This window comes from Charadrius vociferus, unplaced genomic scaffold, assembly GCF_000708025.1.
Source record: "Charadrius vociferus isolate BGI_N301 unplaced genomic scaffold, ASM70802v2 scaffold263, whole genome shotgun sequence".
Taxonomy (NCBI): domain Eukaryota; kingdom Metazoa; phylum Chordata; class Aves; order Charadriiformes; family Charadriidae; genus Charadrius; species Charadrius vociferus.
In genome coordinates this window covers 960,844-986,063 of record NW_009647769.1, presented here as the reverse complement: position 1 = coordinate 986,063, position 25,220 = coordinate 960,844, and the positions used below count along the sequence as shown (strand labels likewise).

The 25,220-nt window shown below is 37.5% G+C and overlaps 1 protein-coding gene across 1 annotated transcript in view; it reads right to left on the bottom strand.

Moving 5' to 3' along the window:
• NEK5 (NIMA-related kinase 5) overlaps positions 1–25,220 on the bottom strand; it is a 27,729-nt gene continuing 2,509 nt past the window's right edge. Inside the window, exons 3-23 of the mRNA XM_009882384.1 lie at positions 24,584–24,681; positions 22,546–22,629; positions 22,369–22,439; positions 19,303–19,389; positions 18,170–18,224; positions 17,215–17,415; positions 17,047–17,119; positions 14,772–14,908; positions 11,093–11,292; positions 9,696–9,762; positions 8,836–8,955; positions 7,524–7,607; positions 7,315–7,419; positions 5,557–5,637; positions 4,658–4,726; positions 3,714–3,837; positions 3,389–3,520; positions 2,603–2,642; positions 2,185–2,302; positions 665–741; positions 1–253 (exon numbers count right to left, since the gene is read on the bottom strand). Coding sequence (XP_009880686.1) covers positions 1–253; positions 665–741; positions 2,185–2,302; positions 2,603–2,642; positions 3,389–3,520; positions 3,714–3,837; positions 4,658–4,726; positions 5,557–5,637; positions 7,315–7,419; positions 7,524–7,607; positions 8,836–8,955; positions 9,696–9,762; positions 11,093–11,292; positions 14,772–14,908; positions 17,047–17,119; positions 17,215–17,415; positions 18,170–18,224; positions 19,303–19,389; positions 22,369–22,439; positions 22,546–22,629; positions 24,584–24,681 — 2,276 coding nt within the window. The remainder of the gene's footprint in view (positions 254–664; positions 742–2,184; positions 2,303–2,602; positions 2,643–3,388; positions 3,521–3,713; positions 3,838–4,657; positions 4,727–5,556; positions 5,638–7,314; positions 7,420–7,523; positions 7,608–8,835; positions 8,956–9,695; positions 9,763–11,092; positions 11,293–14,771; positions 14,909–17,046; positions 17,120–17,214; positions 17,416–18,169; positions 18,225–19,302; positions 19,390–22,368; positions 22,440–22,545; positions 22,630–24,583; positions 24,682–25,220) is intronic.

The window sequence follows — 25,220 nt, the reverse complement described above, 5'->3', positions numbered from 1 at the left end:
CTAGGTAGCTCTTGCTTCCTGCTTGCCTTTTTCATTATGTGTGTCAACACTAAATGACCCATGGTTATATTCTAAATCATCACCAGATTTTCCAAGTAGTTTGCGAGGTAAATTCATCTTTTCTTCATCTGTTTGACCTTTATTTGTTGAAAGGATGGGAGACTCCATGGTTCTCTCTGCTGGAAAAGTTGCCACTTTTTCCAGAGATTCCTCCAGCTCATGTCTGAGTTCATCTTCAGAATCTTCGAAATTTCTGTAAAGTAAAACAAGGTAATTATATTAATTAAATATATATTCATTATAAGCCTTTCTCCTTTCAAGGTCTTTGAGATTTTTTTTAAACACTTTATAAAGAATATACAAGCAACACACATAATGCAAACTTTCTTCTTTCTCCATGAGATAGTCTACCTGTATTTATTTAAAAGGTAAGAGAACAGGAGCTGCAAAGCCATGGTAATATTTGTGCATAACATTTTTAATGAGAGCATTGACGTGTGAAATATCAAATTACAGAATTAAAAGTTAAATTAGCAAACTGTAAAACAAGTTTGCTTCATTTATGAATTTAAAAGAACAGAAGAAAAGCTTGAGGCAACGCAACCTGTCATTTCATGAAAACTGTTCAATTGTGTGGATTTTTCTTCTGATGTGCTTGACTTACGTGTCTTCATCATCTGATCTTGGCTCATGTCTGCCTTCATCAACAGCAACAGCAGAGTATGTTTCTGAATCATCTTCCTTGTTTTCTTTTGGAGGCAACATCATCAATCTCCCTTCTGCAAAGGAAGAGAAATGTTCCTTTATTTGTATATTTGCTAACTAGAAAAGTGTATGTAAAGTAATAGCAAATAAGTAAATGCTTGATTTTTTTTGTTGTTCAAATTACAACAATGTAAACACCATGCTTACGTTATTCTCGCTCACACATTTCAGTCAGTGGTTTGTAACTTCTGCTTTGTAGAACCCAGTGTGTTTGTAGACCATAATCAAAGGACTATAAAGTTAAGTAAGAAAGGCAATCTGATGTTAATAAGTTTAAGTTCCCAATACAGGAGTCTGCATTTTCAGTGGAAAACTTAGAGTACTGTTAGGGGAAGACTGACAATTACTATTTGGATGTAGCTATGGTTACCTAAAAATGCTCACTTTCAAAGACTGAAGGGCAACCCTAACCTGAACGTGGGAGAACAATGCTAAGAGTCCTTGTTTTAGTATAAAGACTAAAATTCTGCATGTGATCCAACAGAAATCTGTCAGTTTGGGTAACACTGTGCACCATAATGTCAGCTTGAGTGGCAGAGCAGGACTGGGTGTTGAGAATGTGCCATATTTTAATAAATGTAACTGATAAAAGCAACAGCAATTAGAATACCTGCATGACTTATTCTTGCTTTGGCTCTATGAACTGCTGACATGAGTGGAAAGTGGTTTGAATTTAATTTTGGTTTGTTGGTTTTTTTAAATGTGTGAGCAATAAAGCTAGTCTTAGGAGGACTGTAGCTGGTACATTTAGCTGGCTTAGCCTTCAGGATGGGGCAGTTTTAAAAGAGTAAATAAAATTGTAAATAAAAACCCACAACATCTGGTTACATTTACAGCATCTTTCTGTGGAAAATACTCTGGCTTTTTAGCTAACAATGTTGAGGCAAAGTAAATGTCATTTTTAAAACAGTCTGTTACTTTAGGAAAGTGCGCTGCAGTATAAGTGAGTTTGAATCAATTTCAGTGTCAGCTGTATCAGCATGGACCATGTTGTAAAGTCACCACTGTAGTTTAAGCCATCATGTACTACAATTTACAGCTGTTCTACAGAAATACATGTATTTGTATAAATGCTTTTTACAGGGTTCTTCAACAGTTGCAGGGGCTAGATCCAGGCTTGTGGTACCTGCCAACTTGCTGGCAGGAGTAGCTTACCTCCATTTACCCAAGCAAAGGAAAGCATTACATATGAAAGTAATAGCCAGTAAAAAGGGCTTGCTCTTTTCCCTGCTACTGAAAACAGCAGCATCCTGAAAGAGGCCTTTCACTGCTACAGGACAGAGCAGTGGCTGCTGGGACAGGCTGCCCATGTTTTTCTGGTTTGCCAACTGCTTCAAAATGTTGGTTCTCATCACAGACCCTCTGACAACGGTAGAAGAAATAATACACTAAAGAAAAACTTGCAGAATTTATAGTAACAAACATCCTATCTATTTCTTCAAGACAGATTAAGGAATCATTAGACAGCTTTGGATTTGCTAAGATGTTCAGGAGTGTCCCTGGTGGTGTTTGTTTCCACTGCTTCCTCTTTCCCGGTCTTCAGGCAGAACAGTATGGTCAGCTGAAGAACAGCAAGGTTCTCAGATCACTAAAGCATGACTGTAGCTTGGCACTGTCTTTTGTCAGATTCAGACTTTCTAGTCTTGACATTGATTTCTTCCTTTTGGGTAATGTTGGAGCCCATGTTTTTTTTTCCTTTGTGGAATATTCATGAATTTTTAAAAAATATTTGACTGATCAATACTGTAGAGAAAAAATAGTTTAGACTATTTATCACTAAAAATTTCTAACACCAGTTTTAATACTCAAGTAACTGCTTATTAAGTCTGGAATAGACAGGTGCAGCTTCATCGACCAGTCCTTGTTCTCAAACTTGGCTTCCCGGGAATGAAAAAGCTTCAAAGAAGTTCCTGTTTCTTTTGCGCCCTATGCTCTTTCATCTAAAGCATACTGAACAAGAAGTGGCGTATTAAACATTTTCTGCTTCGTCTTCACTGTCTATGCCAACTCTTCGGGTTATTTCCCATGTTCTGGGGTGTTGGGAATGCTGGAATGCTGTAAAAGCATCTTGTTTGCAGCAACCAGATACCTGGTTGCCTGGGAATACATGCACTAGTACTGCAAGAAACCTAGCAATTAGCATCTTCTGAAAAGGAGCATCACCACAGCCACACCTGTGAGAGGATGCACTTGTGACTGTGTAGCAACACTAGTGTGAGGAGTGGGAAACCAGAACTCCACCACACTCTGGGACAGCGTTGGCAAGTGACTGCCCTAGTGCTTGTGTGTCATCAACTCAAGGCCCGAGAAAGTGGTGTTGATTAGTTGCACAGACTGGTGGTTTTAGCTGTTGTTACCCAGGCCACAGTGATTCATAAGATGCAGCCCACATAATATGTGTGAGCAGCACAACGTGATTGCAATATTAGACAGAGGGGAAAACGATGACTGCATTCTATGGTTTAACACATACAATAACCTCAGTTATTACTAAGTCCTCCAATTAAAAGCCTGCCAGACCATGTGCACGTTCTGGTATGGAATTGTTCTGGCAAAGGTCTGTAAGTAGTCTGGCTGAATTTTAGCAGCTGCCTACTTTCACTGAAAAACAAAACTTTCTTACCGAGTTCATCTTCTACCATAGTAGGACATACAGATGTGACATCAGCATCAGCTAAAAAATTCAGTAGTGTCTGAGGGGCTCCAGCTTGCCAATGTTTTCTGTTTCCTTTTGTATCATCTATGTCATTGGACTCTAAGGAGAAGAAAAAAAAGGAAGCAAAGTTATTTCATTTGTTTTAGGTAGATTTCAGTGGGATTATAATATTATGTGATATAAAGAGAGAGCTCATCAGATAAACTTGCTATAGCCTGGACTTACTGAAGTTACCTAACTCCTATGTAACTTTCAGGATTAATACTCAACATTGCATTTCCCCAAGAAATACCTGCTTGGTATCCATATAGTTCTTCCAAAGCTCTGTCCACATGATCTTCATAAACTTCCACCAATTTCTCCTTTAGACTCTCACCATCCACAAAAGTTAAAGTCTCACTGAGTTGATCTTGTCCCTGAAAATACAATGGGTTACTCTGGAAAGAAAAAACAAATATGGAACAATAACTAATCACTTCTCATTTTACTGTCTTTGCCCGCCATTCTTATGTTTGTACAGGAAAATCATGTAACAAAAAGTGAAGCAGCAGAACTAAAAAATCACGTTGTGATTTGTGTATCAAAGGGCTGTATGGGGCTCTCCACAGATGTGAAAAAATGCAAGGACAAAATAGTGCTTTATCAATTAAGACCATATATACTAGAAAGAAATTATATTTTCAATGTTGCTGTTACAAATATTTTAAAAATTCTAATATACTAATAAAAATCTTAATAGGTAGTTATTACATGTTGATCAGCCACAAATGTCACTTTAATAAATGAAATCACATAAAGTTGTCTATAGTTTCACTTGAACTTTTTTCTAAATAACAGCTGGTTCATCACAGTATTATTCTCGCTTTGTGATACAATACTAGTGAAAAGAAACGTAAATGTACTAAAACAATTTACAAATTAAATCCGGCATTTGCAGACTAACCCAATTGTGAGACGAGTTCTTCACCTCAAGCCCAATTTACAAAATGTAAGTATCTGCACTCCTTCATCTTCTACCATGTGAAAGATTGATCCAGATATCATTCAATTTTCTTCTAAGCAATTATCCTCTTGAAGAAGGTCAGATATATACAATATGTCAACAAATCCTCAATAGGAAGCTTCACTATAACAAAGGTCGAGGATGATGGTAATGGAAACAAACCTCAGATCATGGAGCTACTGTCATGATTTCAGATTACTAATGTAAATGCTTTGACTATAACTACAACATACCTCCGCTTCTTGAATGCTGTCTTCCTCAGGAACACATGCATCTAAATTAATTTCAAACTTTACTCCTCCCTAAAGAAAATTCACAAACTTCATTAATTTATTTTATTAAATAAAAACATTCAATTTAATGTGCACAGTTTATATGGAACAAAAACTTGAAAATTATTCTTCTATTGAAAATTAGATTTATTTAACAATATTTTTCTTCTATTTAACAAGATCAAAGTCACATAAATTGGACAAAAATAGAATTCTCAATATAGTTTATGGATATTTTCAAACAATTGCATCCAGTTTTGATTTTAACGAAAGGTGTCTTTGATAATCATTTAATTCAAATCCTTGCAATACACAGAGTTGGTTCTTACAGCTGGTTCTCAACCAGTCTTAAAATTTGAACACTGTACTGCTTTTGTGCAGTATTTCACAAAAAAACCTTTAGTCCACTTTACAATGATCTTATGGTCAGAAACCTTCCTGATATCTTACATGCATTTCTATTCCATCCCCATCCCCTTTTACAATTTAAAAGGCACTGTTGAAAAAAAGGTTTTATAACAAAATGTTAAAAAATCAGCAGCCTGACTTGACTTCACTTAAACTTTGAGTAAACCTGAGTTCCCATACACTACTAACGCAGTTTGATATAAAGATGAGTAGATAGGGATTGATTACTGCCTGGGAATATCTAAAGGGATTCTCCCTCAAATGATCAGAAAAGCTCATTTATTTTCTTATTAATTCTATCTTCTCACATAAACTTTTAACAAACATTAGACCAGCACTCTTAATTGACTCTCATACAACTTGATTTCCAGAGCTACCGTGATAACGCAATCATTTGAAATGTAAAGATGAAAGAAGAAATGGAAAAAAAATACAACAATAAGGATGGATACCTTTGCATTACATTTCTTTTCTAAGATTTTTTGGTCTGGCCTATCCTGGAGTCTGACTTGTTTGAAGTTTTCTTCCGTGACCTGGAAGGAGAAAAAAAACCCCAACTTTAAAATACACTCTTTAGAACCGGAATATGTGTATACCCTGTAAAAAAAGACTTGTTTAAGTAGTAAATGTAGTGACTGATTTCCTTGTATATATATCTGTAAGAATATTCCATTTGTTGCTTTATCTAGAGTCTAATACTAAAAGACATAATTCAGGCTTATCTGGCAAAAAGAAAAAATAGGAAACCTTGCATAAAGTGCAAACTTCTGATTTTTCAAAAACCTATGTTTGGAGGATACCATACTGTATCAGGAAATAAATAATATGTATTTTATTTTTTATAATCACGTGCAAGATGAAATCAGGGTGATTTCATTCTGGAAAACTTTGAAAGTGATGAAAATCAAGATTATAATGGAAACCTATGCCTGTAGAAAGTATAGCCATGTTTCATAGTAACTTGTTTTCTGGTAACATCTAAAAAATACTTAATTACTCCTTTTCATATTCCTATGTCCTATGTTAGAACCAGATAAAAGTAAAGTAAATAATTGTATGCAGCTCCTCCAGTGATCTGCTGCAATTAGGGCACGTCCTCAACATCAGTTGAAACCACTTTACTTTTTTAAAATATCTATGCAGTTTCTCCAGTAGATGGAGTGCCCACGAACTGAGGTGACATCAAGCAGGTGCAAAATCTAGTGTTTCTTTTTCATTATCATGCATGTCCCATTAAACCACTGGGAATATAATTTCTGTCCTATCATAGCTCTGGCTGCCTATAACCTACTTTATCCCATCAAGTGATGTGTGAATTCATTTTAGTAAAAGCCAGATCCAGGATCCATGAAAATCACTGAAGAGAATCCTACTGATATTGGCAGGTTTGGCCCAAATTCCAGCTGCAATAGGGCTGCAATGTTTGTCACCAGTTTATATGGAATTGTACTAAGCAGTTCAAGTCCTACACCACATCCTGACTGAAGAATCCTAGTAGCTAGATCAGGGCTGTGTTCCCTTCAGAATAGGCTGGGAATTTGCACATGGAGACGAATTTTCATAAATTGAGGCATTCATTTCACTTAAAAAGCGGACTTCTTGCTGCAGAACTCACACGGTCTGGAAATCTCCTCTGGTGTTCAAAATGCCAATATTGCAAAGTAAAAGTGGAACAATTCTGAAACTCCATTCCAGTAGCTGCTTTGATAGTATTTGATGAGAAAGAGGTGGAGGAGTATTGTAGCTGGAAAGCATTGGCTCTGCCTCTTCCTCCCACTTCTCCCAAATTTTTGTTTAAGTAAGAACTCCACATGAAACTGGGTTCTAACTTCCCACACAGTGCTACTCTGGGCTGTCATGAATTGTGGTACCTTCTGCACAGAATTCTCATAAAGATTTGCACTGTGAGTAGCTTCTTCTTTACTTCACTCAGAAAGCAAGGAAAAGAAATATACCACAAAAAGACATTAAGTAAAAGTACATCCTAGTATTTACAGATGAAAAAGAATTACCGAAACAAGTCAAGACTCAGCCAAAGAAACTTTCCAGACTGTTCCATGAAGGGAACCTAGGGAGACTTTCACATACAGTGCAAGCATCAGGTGAGATTTAAGCTTTACCATTTTTCAGGTTTCTCACAAATAGTGAATCAAAGACCATGTAAGACTTGCATAAAAAGTTCTGTTTAGAGTGAGAGATGGTACTGATACCTGAAGTGATTCTTCTCCTGTTCCAGCTGTATCTTTGGTTTCAGACTGGTCCTCAGCCTCCCCTTGCCTCACAAGATAGGTTTTATCTTGTATTTTTTGATTCTCCTAGGGAACATTTTTATTAAATTTTTATTTCAATTGCTAGTTAAGTGCACTAGCTTAAAAAAGAAAAAGCAAATATGACTGTGTGCATGTTTGAGCTTTGTTACCTGGAGTACTCCTGCTCTAAATCTCAATTCTTTTATATCACTGTGGTATTCTTCACGAATTTTCTGCAATTGTTTCAGGTACTCCTATTAAAAAACAGTAACATGTGTATTAGAAATACATACTGAAATAACTCTAGCTAAACAAAATATTCTATGGATATCAAAGAGTGTATATACGAGAAAAAGGGATCAGTGTCCTCTACTACCAATTCTAAAAATTGCTTGATACTTCCTATTAGAGGACATTTTGGAGTTATAACTCTTCCAGACTTCAACCTTTTTGATGTTTTTCTGACTATTTCATTCTAGCTTTTCTGTAAAATTATATCTAAACCAGCTAATTCCAAGAATAACCTAAGAACTGTCTCAGTAACGACGCTAAGGTTGCAATCCAAAAATTAGGAGGACAAAAAATCATGTAATATTTATTGTATTGCAACCTGCTCCCCAAAACGAAACAAAACCTGGTAATCTTTTCTTGGAGAAGCTTCAACATTCCTATGCTTTGGAGCTAAAACTTCAAATTTCGCCAAAAGATAATTTTTGTGTTAAGGATATCTCTTCTAGTGTGAGTCTATCCCAATTTGCCCATGTTACAAACAGACAAATCTGTAAAGTTTAATTTTTTGGTATATTTAGTACAGGCTTTGTGGAACTAAACAGCAACAGTCTCCGAAGAATGTGTACACGATGAGTATGTTCTTATTCCAAATTCTGACCGTTATGTAAAAGCTAATACATTCATATTTACTCTGGCATATTTTTATAAATCAAAGATAGAAAGATTAAATGTCTTTATATGTGTTCATGTAAGAAAGAAGTATCAGTTTTTTTCCTGTCACCCAAAAGCAAAACCAGAAAAGTATATTGTCTCTGTATAAAATAATCTCCAAAAGTTTTAATGTACCAGGGAAGTAGTATGCATCACATACTATTATATCACGTTCTACAAGTCATAGTATGACTTCTGAACAATGAATATACATACATGAATAATGCATGCATGGCTGTTTTCTCTGACTTGTAAATGCTCGGATCGGTTGTCCTCCAACATTAGCTTGTTCAGTGATCTAACTCTAATCCTAGCAGAAGTGAAATCAAAAAAAAAAGGCCATGGTTTATGGAATTATTATGGATATCAGCTTTTGTGCAAGTCCTCACCAGTTTATGTAAGATGGAACCAGATGAAAAAAGCTTATATTTTCGTAGTGGTCAGATTGAAAAGAATCAATTCTTATGTAAAGAATACTATTGTTAAGGAGTGTAAGAAGACAGCTTTAATCAGCTGTCTTAAAGAAGATATTTCATTTACCTGTTCTTTCATTTCATTTTTTCTAGACATGTCCTGCTGATGGTTTTTGAGATGTTCTTCCTTTATTTTTTGCTGCTCTATTTGGTCATGATATGGGTCAGCAGAGGATGGTCGCAGTCCCTATGGATGTACAAATAAATCCCAGAGCAAAGGAATTTTCATTTAGAATCCTTTCGTTCAGTGCTCACTAGATCACTCTCCCTGTTCCACTGAAGAGCGTAGTAAGGCAAGTGTATATTTTTGGAGGAGAAAGTTATAGCAGAATTTTACATCGCTACAGTTTTGTATTAGAAAATAAAACCTCAAGATGAGCATTGCACAGAATCACAGAATCACAGAATTTTCAGAGTTGGAAGGGACCTCTAGAGATCATCTAGTCCAACTCCCCTGCTAAAGCAGGATTGCCTACAGCATGTTACTCAGGACTGCATCCAGGCAGGTTTTGAAAATCTCCAGAGAAGGAGACTCCACAACCTCCCTGGGCAGCCTGTGCCAGTGCTCTGTCACCCGAACTGTAAAGAAGTTTTTCCGTGTATTGGAACAGGACCTCCTATGTTCCAACTTGTGCCCATTGCCCCTCATCCTGTCACTGGGAACCACCGAGAAGAGTCTGGCTCCGTCCTCCTTCAACCCACCCTTTAGATATTTGTAAGCAATAATAAGGTCTCCCCTCAGCCTTCTCTTCTCCAGGCTATAGAGTCCCAGCTCTCTCAGCCTTTGAGCAGATCAAGAAATTCATTAGAGCGGAACTTTCTACCTGTCCATGTTACAGTTTGCTGTTAGAAAGACAACAGTTCATCTTTCAGATTTTCATTCAGCTTCTTTTACAGATTTTATTTTATGATTCAATATTTACTTACCAGCTGTTTTTCCACTTTAATCTTGTACTGTTGGGCTTCGAAACACCTTTGAAGATATTCTGCAGGCCTGAGAGAAGAAAGCAATGTTCATATACTATATTTTATTTCACAGACTCTGCTATCTTCTGCACAAATAATTCTCTGTAGGTTCTATCACATATGACAAACAGATGTTTCTTTGTACTACATGAATATATAAATATGGATAAAATATGTATAAATATGGAACAACAATAAAATAACAAAAAGAAAACATATCCACTTCAGGCATTCCCCTTCCTATGATTTCAGTTACATTAGCCTTCGGAAGAGTGCAGCAAAGTCCTTCTCTACCCTTTATTTGATAAATAGAACGTGAAAGTGTTAATGAAAGTAAAGTTGTTTTTCCTGATCCTCAAAATAAGTGAAAATTGTCAGAATGGAAGTTGTACATTCAGCAACTTTTCCATTTCCTTTCTCCTCTGTGCCTAATTCTATCAATCAGCCTAACTTTGTATTTATGTAGTTTTGTGGTTTCTAAACATTTACCTCTTTTTTTTCGGTATAAAATAACCAGCAGTCACTTGTAAGCTCCCCAATTTCTATTAATTTAACTTCCTCCCTTCAGAATCCACTCATGTCCCAGGGAGCCAAACTGAATTGACCTTGTCCTTAAATAAGGCACTAGAAGCACAGCTCAGACAAGATGTTCTAAAGATGATGATCCTTAACTGAAACATTCTAAACACTGCCGTCATGGAATGAAAATTAATGATTCAGTCAACCTTAAGGAAGGATCACAAAGTAGGCAGTATTAAAAATTCCTTACCTTCCTTTCTCAAGGTTTTCAAAGATCATCCACACCTAAAATGGCCAATCATGGAATGGACAGGCAATCCCTAAAGTAATAAAAAGGTTGCACCTCTACTTTGTAAGAGAAAGGCTTTGAAGTAAACAAACTGCTGGAGAAAGGGTCTTTATATCTGAAATCAAAATATAAGCTCTGCAGGAAAAAACCCTCCACATTTTCATGGCCTTCCTCCCACTCTGTTTCCTCAAGTGGAGAACTGTTTTTGGTCTTTCTATCATTCTGACCCTGGTTGGAAGAAACAATAGTGTTTATCCTTGATATAATCAGAAACCCTGTGTTTTATTTCTCACTCAATAAAATGCTGATATTTGGGAGACATTTTGACAATGAAATGTAAAACATCAGGACAATACACTCAGAAGGAATTTCTGGACAGACAGGAACAGAATTATGCTGTTGTGCAATAAATTTATGTAAAAAAATTATCAAAGACCAAGCAGAGACGGAATTATACTGAATGAGTCATGTCCAGTGTTACCTAATTGGGAAGGCTGATAATTCAGAATATGCATGACAGTTCACCACTAATAAATAGAGAAAAGTTTACCAGTCGGATGTTGGGGGTGGAGGTGCAACTTGTCCTTTTAGTTTATAGTATTCCTTAACTCTTTGGCTGATACGAGAAAGGTCATAATGTGCATTAGCTTTCCTCTGCAAGTTGTCAAGCTTATCATAGTAATGACCATAATGGCCATGTACTCTAATGCTTTCTGGCCTTTCTGCCATCTGAAATCTGGAGGTCTGTGGCTGAAAATATAATAAAGGAGGTTAATTTCCCTGTTCTCATTTGTAACAGTACAAGTCTGAATTAACTTCCTGTCCTTCCCCCCAGTCTGAGTTGCATGGTAATATAGACTGTCTACAGTATAGTTTGTGTAAGTTTTCCAGATCCTTTCAGATGTGACTCAGAAACTTCCTAACTTCTCAGGGCTTATGTAATCTTTCCATCATCTTTTCCTTTTCCCCTGTTCCATCAACTTTTGTCATTAAGCAGCACAGCATATTGTTGTGCAAGTCAATCAGCATGGGGCTTTGTACTCTGTACTGTCATTGCCCTAGAGTCACTTCATTGTTCTGAAGCCTAAAGCACTGAATTAATTCCAGGAGCGTCTCATTTTGACATGTGAGAGCAAGAGGAACCTGGGATGTACTTTTGGGCAGTATATACATTGACTGCTGCTTTCAGGGGAGCACTGTGCTACTTCATTTCACCATCTCTTTGATTATGTGCCTGTGGGAGCTTCCCTTTCATTTCTCAAAGTCCTTAGTGTGATGAAATATCCCTGTATTTCTACTTTGTGACAAGACTGTCTTTTCCATTTGTCATAAGAACAATGGAGAGAAGACGATTGTCTAGCTGCCGCTGCATGATATAAGTGTGGTAAGGCATTCACAAACTTTTCCATGGTGGGAGACTATATAGTGTATGAGAAAAATTCTGAATTTTGCCTATTTTCTTACATAAACTAAAAAGCATCTAAATATCCCTTCCATAGATGGTAAATACATTAACTATTCCTCCTTGTTTTCCTCCTAAGAAGCAGTGAAAATAGGCTCATCTACCTATGTTATAGTTCAGATTACAGTGGAATATAAATTCATATCCATATAAGAAGAAAATTTTCCACTGCCAATAATGTCCCTCATTGAAACAAGTTTTACACTCTTGTCCCTCATTGAAGTAAGTTGTACAGTATGGTATCCAGAAGAATGGCAATCCCAAGCAATATGGAGAACAAATCAGGTCATCTAAATAAATGTAAGAGGATTGAGAACTGTGACCAGTGAAGCAGGTGCCCTGGTGACACAGGCCATGGAAAAGGCTGAGGTACTGAATGCCTTCTTTGTCTCAGTCTTTACTAGCAAGACCGGCATTCAGGAATCTCAGGCCCCTGCAACCAGGGGGAAAGTCTGGAGCAAAGATGTCATACCCTTGGTGGAAACGGATCAGTTTAGAGAATACATAAGCAGACTGAACTGATAGGATGCACTCACAAGTACTCAGGGAGCTCACAGATGCTATTGCAAAGTCACTCTCTACTATCTTTGATTAATCATAGCAGTGACTGGGAGAAGAACTGGGGAAAGCAAATGTCACTCATCTTCAAAAAGGGCAGGAAGGAGGACCCAGGGAACTACAGGCTGGTCAGCTTCACCTTAATGCCCACTAAGGTGACAGAACAACTAATCCTCGAAACCATTTCCAGGCACATGAGGGACAAGAAAATCATCAGGAATAGTCAGCGTGGATTCACCAAGGGGAAGTCATGCTTGGCCAACCCCATAACCTTCTACAATGAAATGACCGGCTTGGTAGACAAGGGGAGAGCAGTGGATATTGCCCTCAGGGAGGCTTTTGACACTGTTGGCCTTAAAGATCCTCATAGAGAAGATGATAAAGTATGGGCTGGATGAGCAGACAGTGAAGTGGATTGAAAACTGGATAAATGGCTGGACCCAGGGGGTGGTGATCATACTACGAAGCCTAGTTGGAGGCCAGTAACTAGCAGTGCACCCCAGGGGGCAGTACTGGGTCCAATCCTGTTCAACATCTTCACTGATGATCTGGAAGATCGGGGACCACGGGGCAGAGTGCACCCTCAGCAAGTTTGCCGATAATACCAAACTAGGAGTGGCTGATACCCCAGAGGATTCTGCTGTCATCTAGAGGGACCTCAACCCACTGGAGAAATGGGATGACAGGAACTTCATGCAGTTCAACTATGGGAAGTGAAAAGTCCTACACCGTGTACCAGTACATAAAGGGGGCCACACATCTGGAAAGCAGCTTGGCAGAAAATGGGATCCTGGTGGACACCAAGTTAACCATTAGCAAACAATGTGTTCTTGCTGCAAAGAAGGTGAATGATATCCTGGCCTGCATTAGATAAAGTATTCCCAGCAGGTCAAGGGAGATGATCCTTCCCCTCTACTCAGCACTGGTGAGGCTGCACCTGGAGGACCATGTCCGATTATGAGCTCCCCAGTACAAGAGAGAAATGAACATACTGGAGAGAGTTCAATGAAGTGCCACAAAGATGATTAAGGGACTGGACCACTTCTCATACGAGGAAAGGCTGAAAGAGCTCGGACTGTTTAGCCTAGAGTAGGCTTAGGTGGGATCTTATCAGTGCATACAGATACCTGAAGGGAGGGTGCAAAGGGGGCGGAGCCAGGCTCTTTCCAGCAGTGCCCAGTGACAGTGATTCTGTGAATTCTGAAGCAATACATTTGAAGTATGAAACTATGCAAGTATCTCTGCAACCCTGCAAACTGTTTGCTTCATTTGGATGCCGAAAAAATGTGGGAACTTACCCAATGTTAATATTAGAGCATGTCTCGTAGATGAAAATACTATGGACAAAATTCTGCCTCTGATTACAGCAGCGCAGAGCGGAAGAAAACTTTCCTAACTTAATTCATCTCTGGATTTGCACTGGATATGCACAAACGTAACTATGAGGAAAACTAAGTCTTATATTCTGCACAGGGCCAGTATTATCCATAGGTAGTGTAAGTGACTGCTTGATGGATGCAGTTCTGGGAATTCCGCATTCCTTACCACCAGCTAATCTACCATAACTGCAATGTGCAATTACTGCCGGGAGCTCCCAAATCCTACACATGCTTTGCTCTGTGTTCACCAGGACCCAAGGCAGTACTACTCTCCTTTGAAGATAAACATAAAGGTAACAAGTGATGCCAAGAGGCTGGACACAGCATGCAGTTGATATCCAGCCTGAGGAAAGAAGGAGGTGGAAAATGAGTGAGGGACACAAGTGGTTGTGAAGAACTGAGGCTTTCTGCTGTAGGGCTTGATCCCAGTTTGTTGTAATAGTATCCGAGACAAGGGCAGTGAGTGCCAGTGGTTTTGCCCATCAATGGGCTCTCAGAAGGTTTGAGGTAAGAGGATCAGTGTATTTGCTTCTATAGCAAAAATGCAAACACGGAGTTTATTTGCCTTTGTGTAAAAGGTAAACGCAAAGCATGCCTGTCATAAAGGACTATACTGAAGCAGCCTCAATTCAGTATTTCCTTCTTAGGCTTTCTAAAACACCTCTTCTGAGGCTTTAGGAGTACTTAACTTTCTCTACTGACTTAGTGTAGGCATTAAGCTAAATTTAATAATGTAATACATCTTAATGAGGCCTTTTAAAGGATCTTTTCTATGAACAGGAATTTGCCTGAAGATGATTAAATATTATGAGAATGCAGATGCACAGTACCTGAAAAATAGGTTGTTGCCCTCTTGAAGGAGGTTTCCATTCATTTCTTTGAAAAAATTCCTGTTTCTTGACAGGCACCACCATTCCAAACTCTGGAAAAACTTGGTCCTGGACTCTCCATTTTTGAAATTTATATGCTTTTTGACAATAAAAGATTAAAAGGTTACATTCTGTGCTCTCTACATGATTAATGATCACGTAGTTGCAAAGCATAGTAGTGTGCATACACCACACACTGACAGGTTGGGCGAACAAACACTCCTTACATCCTTGCATCGTCATCACCATCATCACCATACTTCACACTTCCTAGGTATTCTGCCTTTCATTCTTAGAATGACATGCTTTTGAAGACATTATCATTTGTCACAGTCATGTAAAGTGGATCTTATAAATTTTGCAAAGAATACTGAATAAAAGGGAGACAGACCTCTATAAACTAGAATGCTGATTTCATGCTAGTGTCAAGAACAGAAAACAGAAGGTCTGATTCTTAGGCTCAGATTTCATTAGAGGCTAGCTGTCTACCTGCTTAGGTATTTCCCTTCCAAACCTAGCCCTTGGTATTATACAAATCTCTAGACAATGTTGTAGTACTTGTGAAATTCGGAAAGAAGGGCTGAAAAGTGAAAAATTTATTTTATCAGTTCCCAAAGTAGGAGAATACAAGTTCATACCATTCCAGTTCTGTCAAGTCAGTATTCTGCAAAAACCTTAGCTGCAATAATGAAAAGTAGTGTCCTTGCTAGGATTAAGTAGTTTCTAGGTGAGTTTTAAATCTTTCCTGAGTAACGACTGTGAGAGTATCATGTCTGGGAGATAAAATATATGAAAATTATGAGTACATGACCATAGATACTTTTTAAAATGCCTAAGTGATTTAGGTGTTCAGGTGCCTCTGTCCAAATTGCATTAGTCCTGAAGGCAGATAAATCTCATTGAAAGTCATTTCCAAAATAACCTGGGTTCCTACATGTAGTGGTGTATCCCCAGCCAGCAACTAGGAGCATGCAGCTGTTCACTCACTCCTCCTTCCCCAGTTACCCCCCCATAGGATACGGAGGAGAGGGAGAAAAAGGGAAAAAAAACCTCGTGGGTTGAGATAAACACAGTTTAATAGAATATAATAATAATAATAATAATAATAATAATAATAATAATAATAATAATAATGATGATGATGGTAGAAGCATATACAAAATCAGTGATGCAATACAATTCCTCACCACCTGATGATCCATTGCCCTGCCCGTCCCGAGCATCAATTGCAGATCCCTGCCTCCCAGCCAACCCAAATTTATATACTGAGCATGGTATAGAAATATTCCTCTGGCCAACTTGTCCTGCCTATGCCCCCTATCGGTTTCTATGGGAAGCTGAAAAAGTCCTTGACTTAATATAATCATTACTTAGCAACAACTAAACCAATATGTGTAATCAACATTATTCTCATATTAAATTCAAAACCCAGCATCTACTAGGAAGAAAACTCTATCCCCAGCTGAAACCAGGACACTACACTACTGAAGAACTTTTTTTTTGGGGAAAAAAAAAGTCCATGGTGTAGTTAAAGAACTACATAGGTTTATTTTCACAAATTTGTTTAAACTACTTTAACACTTCCAGAAGTAAATTTAAGGAATATTTATGATATACTGAAGAATATAAAACTGGGAAAAGGTTATGCTGCTAGAAACATGCCAGATGTTCATATAGAGATACCAGTTAGTCTCACTCATGTTTTCTAAGAATGTGCATACATAATCTGATCTATCAATGAGCACTAAATCCAAATAGTTTGCTGTCTCTCACAATTTAATCTAATTTACAATATTTTGCAAAGTACATTTTTATTATTTCATAAAATACCATGCAGTACATTTTGCAAGATTTTTGCATTTTCGCATATTGCTTGGCAAAATTAAATAAGGATGTTTTTCATGTGACAGACCTAAACTGCACCTAGACCAAAGCCTCTCAGTTTTGTAAATTCTCTAAGACTAATGTTTCAGCACTGTCCTTTGGCAGCTTTTCTAGCTGAATGTTGCTAATGAGCTGATCTTAAAGTTGTCTTTTCCTGAACAGGACAGTGATGCCCTGTCTAGGCTGAATGCTTCTGCTGCTGGAGTTCTCTCCTCTTATTATTTTTAACTGTGCAAAACTCTTGTATCCAAATGTGCAATAAAGACTGCTGCACAAAGTTACAGCCATCATGCGTATCATAACTAACAAATGTTAGTGTAGAACTGATGTTCAGCAATATTATTATCATTACCTTGTATCAGCTTGGCTCCAGACTGTGATGGTGAAGGCCTTTTTTTATGTACCACAGTGTGACTCAGTTCTTCCTGTGCTATCTATAAGAAAAAAGGTATCTGATAGAGCTGTTTACACTACTTTGACACATATTTTTCTCTCAGCAAGCAACCGTACAGGCACTTACCTCAGAGGGCAAATACCTGAGAACCAGCTTCTGCAAGAAGGGCTTCCTTAGAATAGAATTGATAGATGGTCGATCTCTTGGAGATATTTTGAACAATTGCGAAATTAATATCCTCAGATCATATGAATAGTTGGGAGACACTGGGTGAAAACGTCCGTTGCAGATCTTCAGCACCAGCTGGTGCAAACTGTTGCCTTCAAACTTAACAAATGAAAACAGTAAAAAGAGGACAGTAAGTACTGCTTGTTGGAAAGGACGGACTAGACATCTCAACTTGAAAAAAGGTACTTGCTGACAGAAGCCCTGTACTATGCTGCCTCATCATAAATCCTTTCTTGCTAACCATAGTTTGCTGTGGAAAATGAATATAAGCACACTCTGATTGTATTTTCTGGCCACGTTCTCCTTAGAACTCAGCTTAGATCAGGCTGAGGACACCACAGCTTCGTGAAGATGCTATCATCTCAGTTATTTTCTGTCATGAAGATGCTTCCAAACAAAATGAAACCTTTAGGAAAATGCTTCTGAGGACTCAAACTGCTTTCTGGGGAAATGTGGGTTTCAAACTCTTTAGTAAGTATATATTGGTATTTTCAAATAGAAATCAGTAAAATTATATGCCCAAAGCCTAACATTGAAGTTTGGCTTTAATTGTCTCCACTGTTCATCTGCCTTTTGAAAAGGTTTAGTACTATTAAAGAGTAAATATATGTTTGATGAGTGTATACATACACACATATATATGTCATAGAAATACAACATAATACATTGTATTTTAGTATGCACAAAGACACTATATGAAAAATTAAACACTAGCAGTCATTCTTTAATACCAATAAATAATCTGAAAATAATTCTAGCTGATGACTATGAATACTATTATTACTAGAGTTTTTCCAGACTGTCCACTATCTTTTTAAATAATATGATAATGATCTGATTATACGGTACTTACAGGATGCTTTAGTGCACATAGCTCATAAAGCACACAGCCAAGAGACCAAATATCTCTGTGAATAAAAAGTAATTAAAGTTTCAGGGAAAGGACTATAATAATTTCATACATGTAATCAGTACCTCTTCTCAGCTCTCACATTTATTAACAGTATTCCATTACAGACTGATAATGGTGCAACTTTTAATTTTTCTTAAGATGCACTGAAAAGAACAACTAGAAATTTCTTTTTAGTTGTGGTACCAATGTTTCTATGATACCTAACTAGGTACTATCATTATCACATGACATAAAGAATGCCTGCTTAATATTCCTAGCAGGATGAACGCCAAAGCTATCTCTGGCTGACTTGATAGTTAAGGAGACCGTAAGGGAGTAAACTTGTGTGAATAACACCTTAGAGCTGAGATACTAGTCCAGGCTCCAGAAAAGGGGGTCGAGCCCGCTCGGCTTCTGGCTTTTCAGTGCTTCTCATCTGTTATTTTTTGTTCAGCCTGAGTGAGCCTTTACAATTGTCAGACCTATTTGTCTTTCCTGCAGGTGGCTACTGCAAAGTTTCAGAATTGCCAACCTAGCAGCTTTCATTTTAGTGTATTTTTATACATCACAAATGAGTGTATAAAAAATTCATAAACTTGGAATTGAAATGATCCATACTTGCATTGGTTATTACATATTGGAAACACAGAGAGACTTTTAGTACTTGATGGAGAACTAGATAAAGCAAAGGAAAAATAATTTATTTTACATTTCATGCCACTACTAACAAGACACATTAAAAAGGAATAAGATTAAATTTTAAGTTTAAAGTACAAGTAATTTTATAAAAAACAAAAAATATAACTATGTTAAGCCTGTAGATGAATCACAACAACTTCATGATTGCTTTACTCTGGACACTGTGGGTCAAAATACAACTGACGGTGTTCTATAGCATAGCATAGCATAGCTGTTGTACACAATCGATGCACCTAATTATTGTACACAATAATACAAAACTTCACAAAAGGTGACACATAAGAAATTCCTGGTGCCCTGCAGAAATGCTGATTTAAACCATGATATTACTAAAATAAGTTCTCTTGTGCTTGCATGCTCACACACAAGGATATGAAGGAAAGACAGAGACTTACGTTTTATTGTTATATGGTCGATTTTCACAGATCTCAGGTGACAGATAATAGGGGGTCCCTACACAGGTATGGGCAAACTCCATAGTGCTAATGAAACACAATGAACAAAAAGGCTTACACACTGAAAAAGTTTACAAGCAATTGAACTAGACGCTCGTCTGTCCCAAGTGAAAAGCCTGTGGGGGATGTTATTTCTGCTCTCCAAATACTCGAATAATGGAACACCCCAAGAAAAACTGAAGCATTTCCCAGTTCTGTGTAAAAACGACCAACTATTTTAATAGTGGAGAGTGTTTGCACTTCAACAGAGCACAAGAATTCTCTTTCCCCCACTTTTCACCAGCATTGTAATCAACATTTTCAAGGAATGTTTATCATTAACAAAGAATTCTGAAAGCTGTCAAAACCACTGCAAAATATTAGAAGTCTCTGGCATACTGATTGAAGTAACAACATGGGAGGTGACAGTCAGTCATACAAGCCAGAAACAGTGGAAGGAGTAAGTGCTGTCATGAAACTAAAGGAGGAATAAACGAATTCTAGTTCCATCTTTGGTGCTGACTTGTGAAGGTGTAGCCAAACAGCACCAGTTGGATTCATTTCACTTGCTTTCAGATATCTACTCTGTGGATGTGTTCAAGAGTCACAGGGAAATCAGTGGGAAGAAACAGGCATTCACAGAGTGTGACTCTTCTCAGTCTATACTAGATGTCAGTAAAGCTGTAAGTTACACTCTTTATAGAGTATATGAAGTCTGAGTGTCAGAGGTGCCACAGACACCTAACTGCAAGTAAAAGTATTGGACACTATCTTGTGTTTTGGCGGACAGAGATGAAAATGCCTTTGTGAAACGGCATGAACAGAGATGAAAATACCCCAGGGGAGGAGGAAAAGAGCGCCTGAGATACTTAATTCACTTGTTAAAGGAGGAAAAGTACTATCAACTTCCAATTATATTGTCATATAAGCCTATTAAATACTCTTTAAAATGTCTGTACTTGAACATTCAAATTCTGAGGTTTACTTTCTATCTGCTATGTACTATTCTGCCATGTAGGAGCAATCCTTAAAGCAATTATCCCCAGAACACTTCTGAAGGTAGACACTTTCTGCCTAAGTAGTTTACATGTGGAGAGTCAAGGCACTGACAGTGGGTCTATGCTCCACGGAAGAACACACCACAAAGGTACAAGAGGTAGCAGAGACTGCAGCTAGAACAGTGACATTGCATATCCCTGGAGATGAGCAGGCTTGGATCGAGAAACTATCTGTCCTGGTTTGAGCGATACAGGACTAATTTCTCTTCTAATACTTCGGAAGACTGCATTTTTAGAAGACTCCAGTGTCTGAATTTGTGAAAATATTTACTTTACAGCCAGCCATGGTGTGTGGGTTTCAAGGTCTCAGTGTTTTCTAGCTAGCCAGGTGCAGGGATGAGGAGGAGTGAGACCCGGGCACTTGACCCAAGCTGGCCAACAGGATTATGTCATATCATCAACGTCACATTCACTATAAATTAGAAAGTTTGCTGCAAAGTTCTCTCTCTCCCTTGATGGCTACCATCCTGAGAACTTCGTGCCCTGGTGCCAGACTCCTGAGGCCTTCCCTTCCTCCTGAAGCCATAGTGCTCGCAGTGTCTGATATTTGCTGTCCACTGCTGGGAGCACACAGCTTCCTACTGATAGAATGGGCTGAGTATAATCTTTGCATATTCTGAATTGGTGTCAGGATCAGTATTGGTTCTTTAGTGCTGTTAATTATCTAATCTTATTCTATTAAATCTCTTTATACTTCAGCTCCCGGGTCTCCTTGTTTTTCCTGATTCCCTTTCCTGGGTGGGGAGGGGTCATGTGATAGAATGATTGTCTAAACAATAATAAATTGTTATGGGCTTCTCAAACCATAACACTATCCAAACATGCTAATCCAATATAGTTCACGTCTCAGCAAGACTTCCTAGCTCTCAGGCACCACTGAACTTGCAAGGTTATGCAGGCCTAAATCCAAAGCCAATCTGATGGGGCCTTGACGGAAATTACATGAGCTGTATGTCCATGTGAAGAATGCATAAAGGTACTAAAGGTACACAGTTCTAAGTACATCTGAAGAGAATGACCAAATTGTCTATGTTGGTTTAAGTTATCTGTTCTCTTTACTGATGTTGTGAAATACGGTTAAACTTACATTGACTTAATTTAGGGATAGGAAAAGTTTTGACAAGTGGTTGCAGCAGGTGGAGTACAAAGCAACTGAGAAGAACTGATACTGGAGGGACAATCTGCAAAATGATCAACAGAGGAAATTACCTTTTCACACAATACTTAATTAACTTGTGGACCTTCTTTGCTGCAATATCCTGCCAAGGTCAAAGATAATGAGGCAGCTCAAAAAGAGATCAAATTCAAGCATTGTCCTGTTGTTAGCATGCCCCCTGACATGTTTTGGCCACACCAAAAAGCACTCTTCTAGACAACACCCAGCAACTATACAGGATAGGCCAATCTTGTCCCCAAAATCAGTAAATATAAGGTCAGCCTCTTTGGGAGAACAGAGTTTAGCCATATGGATCCAAGCCATGCCATGCCATGCAATTTACTCTCAGGCTGAGAGTGGGTTCTGGCCTTTTTTTAAAAATTAATATAAACACAGTCTGAGAGGACATACGAAGAAACTCTGTACAAACTCTTTTCTTACACTTTCCCGAGTTTTTAAGACTTTTCACTCTCTGTTTTATGAGGCACCAGAAGTGACAGCTGCAAGAGCGGGAGCTGTGCCTCCAGAATCTCTTTATGTCAGTTCCACAGAGAATAGGGCAAGACTAGGCCTTCCCCACCCTACATCCTATACATAACAGAAGTCCAGTTACTAGGCTAGATACATCTGTGGTTTCATGCAAGATGGTATGTTTTAGGGTAACAGAAAAAAATGTAGTGTCAGACCTTTTGTATCTCAGACCTCCTGAACAAGCATCATCCACAAACAATTTGCACATGCAGGTTGCATTCCGAACACTCATAAACAGTGCTATTTGGTGTAGGTCACAGACTAATTAAAAAAAGTGCTTACCTGTTCAACTGTCTTGCTATGCCAAAGTCCCCAAGTTTTGCTACCTTTCCATTATTGCTAAGAAAAATGTTCTGCAAATAAAAACAAAACTGGTACGCAAAAATGAAACAAGACAGAGTTTATTAAGCATATTTTTACAAGACAAAATCACACCATCTCCAGTACCAGTTTTACTACCTGTGCTTTTACATCTCTGTGTAAAATCTTCTTGTCATGAATATGCTTCAAGCCCAAGGAGATCTGCACAAACCAACTCAGAATCTGCGGTGAAAGTTAAAGGGAACAGATACCTATAAATTTGTGTAACTCTAATGTCCAGTGGCACATCTTACTGAAATATATAAAATAAACAACAAAATCTAAAATATGTAGACCATATACAATGTAAAATAGTAAAAAAAATAGTATTTTTAAAATCAATGCTATAGACTTTTTCTTTCCTTTTTTAGTGATATCACAAAACCAAATGGAAATAAGATACCTGCTCCATTTTCCTTATCCCCATCAAGTTTTCACTGACTGTGACAGGACGAATACTTGAACAAGGACTGAAGAATCATGTCAAAGGGCAAGAAGAATATTAAACCTTTATTTAGAAATGAGTGAGAATTGGGAAGTGTCTTCTTAATCCTCAGTGGTGGAAGTCATACCACCCAGTTATATTTGTAGACCTACTGAATGTGATCCAGAAAAAAACAGGAAAAAAAAGAATGAAAGACTGAAATGTGTGAAAGGGAGCTATGAAGAAACTTGCATAATAAGTAAGCATACAGGTTTATCCTTTATCCTTGAGCCAGTACAACTCTTAAACATATATTTAACTTCAAATATACATGTGTTTTATTGAATAAGGGCCTTTGGACTTAATTCAGAAACAAAAGGACTATGTGCTTATATGCTTCTCTATTTAGTTAAATTGATGGTCATGGAAGACTTTGATTCAAGTAATAATCTTCTATTTAGTAACGCTTCACATTAAGCAGATGATTTCCTGAATAGGGCTGATGCCACAAATGAGACTTTCTTAGGCATACAATTGAAAATATAAAGATACTTTAACAACATTATGTTAAATTGAGCAATTTGCTTTCCTTTCTTGATTGGCAGATGTATATTTAGTTTCTATAGGTACACGCATCCATTCTTGTGTCTGTACATCCTTTGCCTTTCTTTGGATACGTAGTATTCTGTCTCATTGTCAAGGGGTTTGTGTGTGTTCGTTCTCTCTTTTGTGTTTTCATGATCTATGGTTTTGTCCTCTCTTTATTTTCTCCCATTTTCTCTCTACGTCTACTATGACTCCCAATAGGATCTTAAAAACAGTAATTCATTTCCAACTGACTTCTACACTACAGGGTTCCTATTTTACTACTAAAGCAAAAAAAAAAAAAAAAGAAGTAAAAATTCTTCTTTTTTTTCCCCCACTTTTATGCTTTAGAGTATATTTCCACTAACAGGTGGTATACTATCAGTCTAGTTTCTACGTAAATTTTCAGTACCTGCAAAAGTAGAAGACTATACATGATTAACCTCAGAGTTCAGTACACTAAGTCCAATACATAAGAGAAAATGTCCTTCAGAAAGTTAAGAGTTAGGAAAAAAAAAAAAGGAATAAGTAAGGAATAGTGGGAAATTCTGTTTCTGTGAATTGCAACACCTATCATACTCTCCTATTTACAAAATAAAATATATGTGAACATGGTCCAAAAGCAGTCAGAAATCTGGGCTTGTTTCTCTGTGCTGGCTTAACAATTTAAATGGCATCAGAGAAGTCTTGACTCGAATGAAATGAATGAGAGATTTACCATTGACTTCAGTATAAAGCAGAATATGCCATGATGCAAACAACATAAAAAAAATGAAGAATTCATATATAGGATATTCCCCCATAATTCTAAAACACCGTGTAAAAGAAAGTCTTTATAGCTTAGTAGGCATACATAATACACTAATACAAAGAAAAAGTGCATCCACAATGAAAGGAGCAATAGGAGGGAGGGGAGATAAAAATGGCATCAAAATACTCCTAATGAATTAATTAAGATCTTGAAGCAGTGTAAAAAGCAAACTCTAAACTTCCACTAAAATTACCAAAGTTTCTTTAAAACATTAAATTACTTTAACAGGCTAGAAAAGAAACAGTAGCTAGTACTGGATAATTCAAACCACGTGTTTTACATAATATGTCCTTTCCTCTAAAGATAACTTCTTTCACCTGGTCCTCGTCAAACAGCACTCCATGCTGCATATTTATCCGCTTCATTAAATCTCCACCATCACAGTACTCCATCACAATATATAGCTTGTTCTTTTCTGAAAGGAAAAGTATTATTTTTCCTTTATTCCATTATTACTTATTAATACAGCAATACATTCTTTTTATTTTATATGGTCCTTCTTTTGAAAGGGAGTAGTTAATCCACTACCTACTCCTCCATTTCAAAGGGTAACTGAGAAAAAATGGATACCTCCAGTGAAACCTGATGCAAAACTAGGACATGAAAATATATTTAAATGGAGAGTCACCAAAATATTAAATAAATGAGAAAACCCTCAAGAGACCACACTGATAGAAAGACAGAAGTTCTTACAGGCAATGCTTAGCAGAATGCTTCATATTTGGGATTGTTCCCCAATAATAACTAAGTGTACAGTTAGGCTTAAGGAAAAGGTTAAAAGTGGACAGTGTCAAAACAGTAGAAATAAACAGCACAGGCTACTTAATATGGAAACTCAACCTATTCTTACCTCTCTGGGCTCCAGAAGACTACCAGATTTACGTGTCCCTTAAAACATTTACAGTCCCGATCACAGAAAATAATTTGAACACAAGTTGTAACTGTAGCATGTAT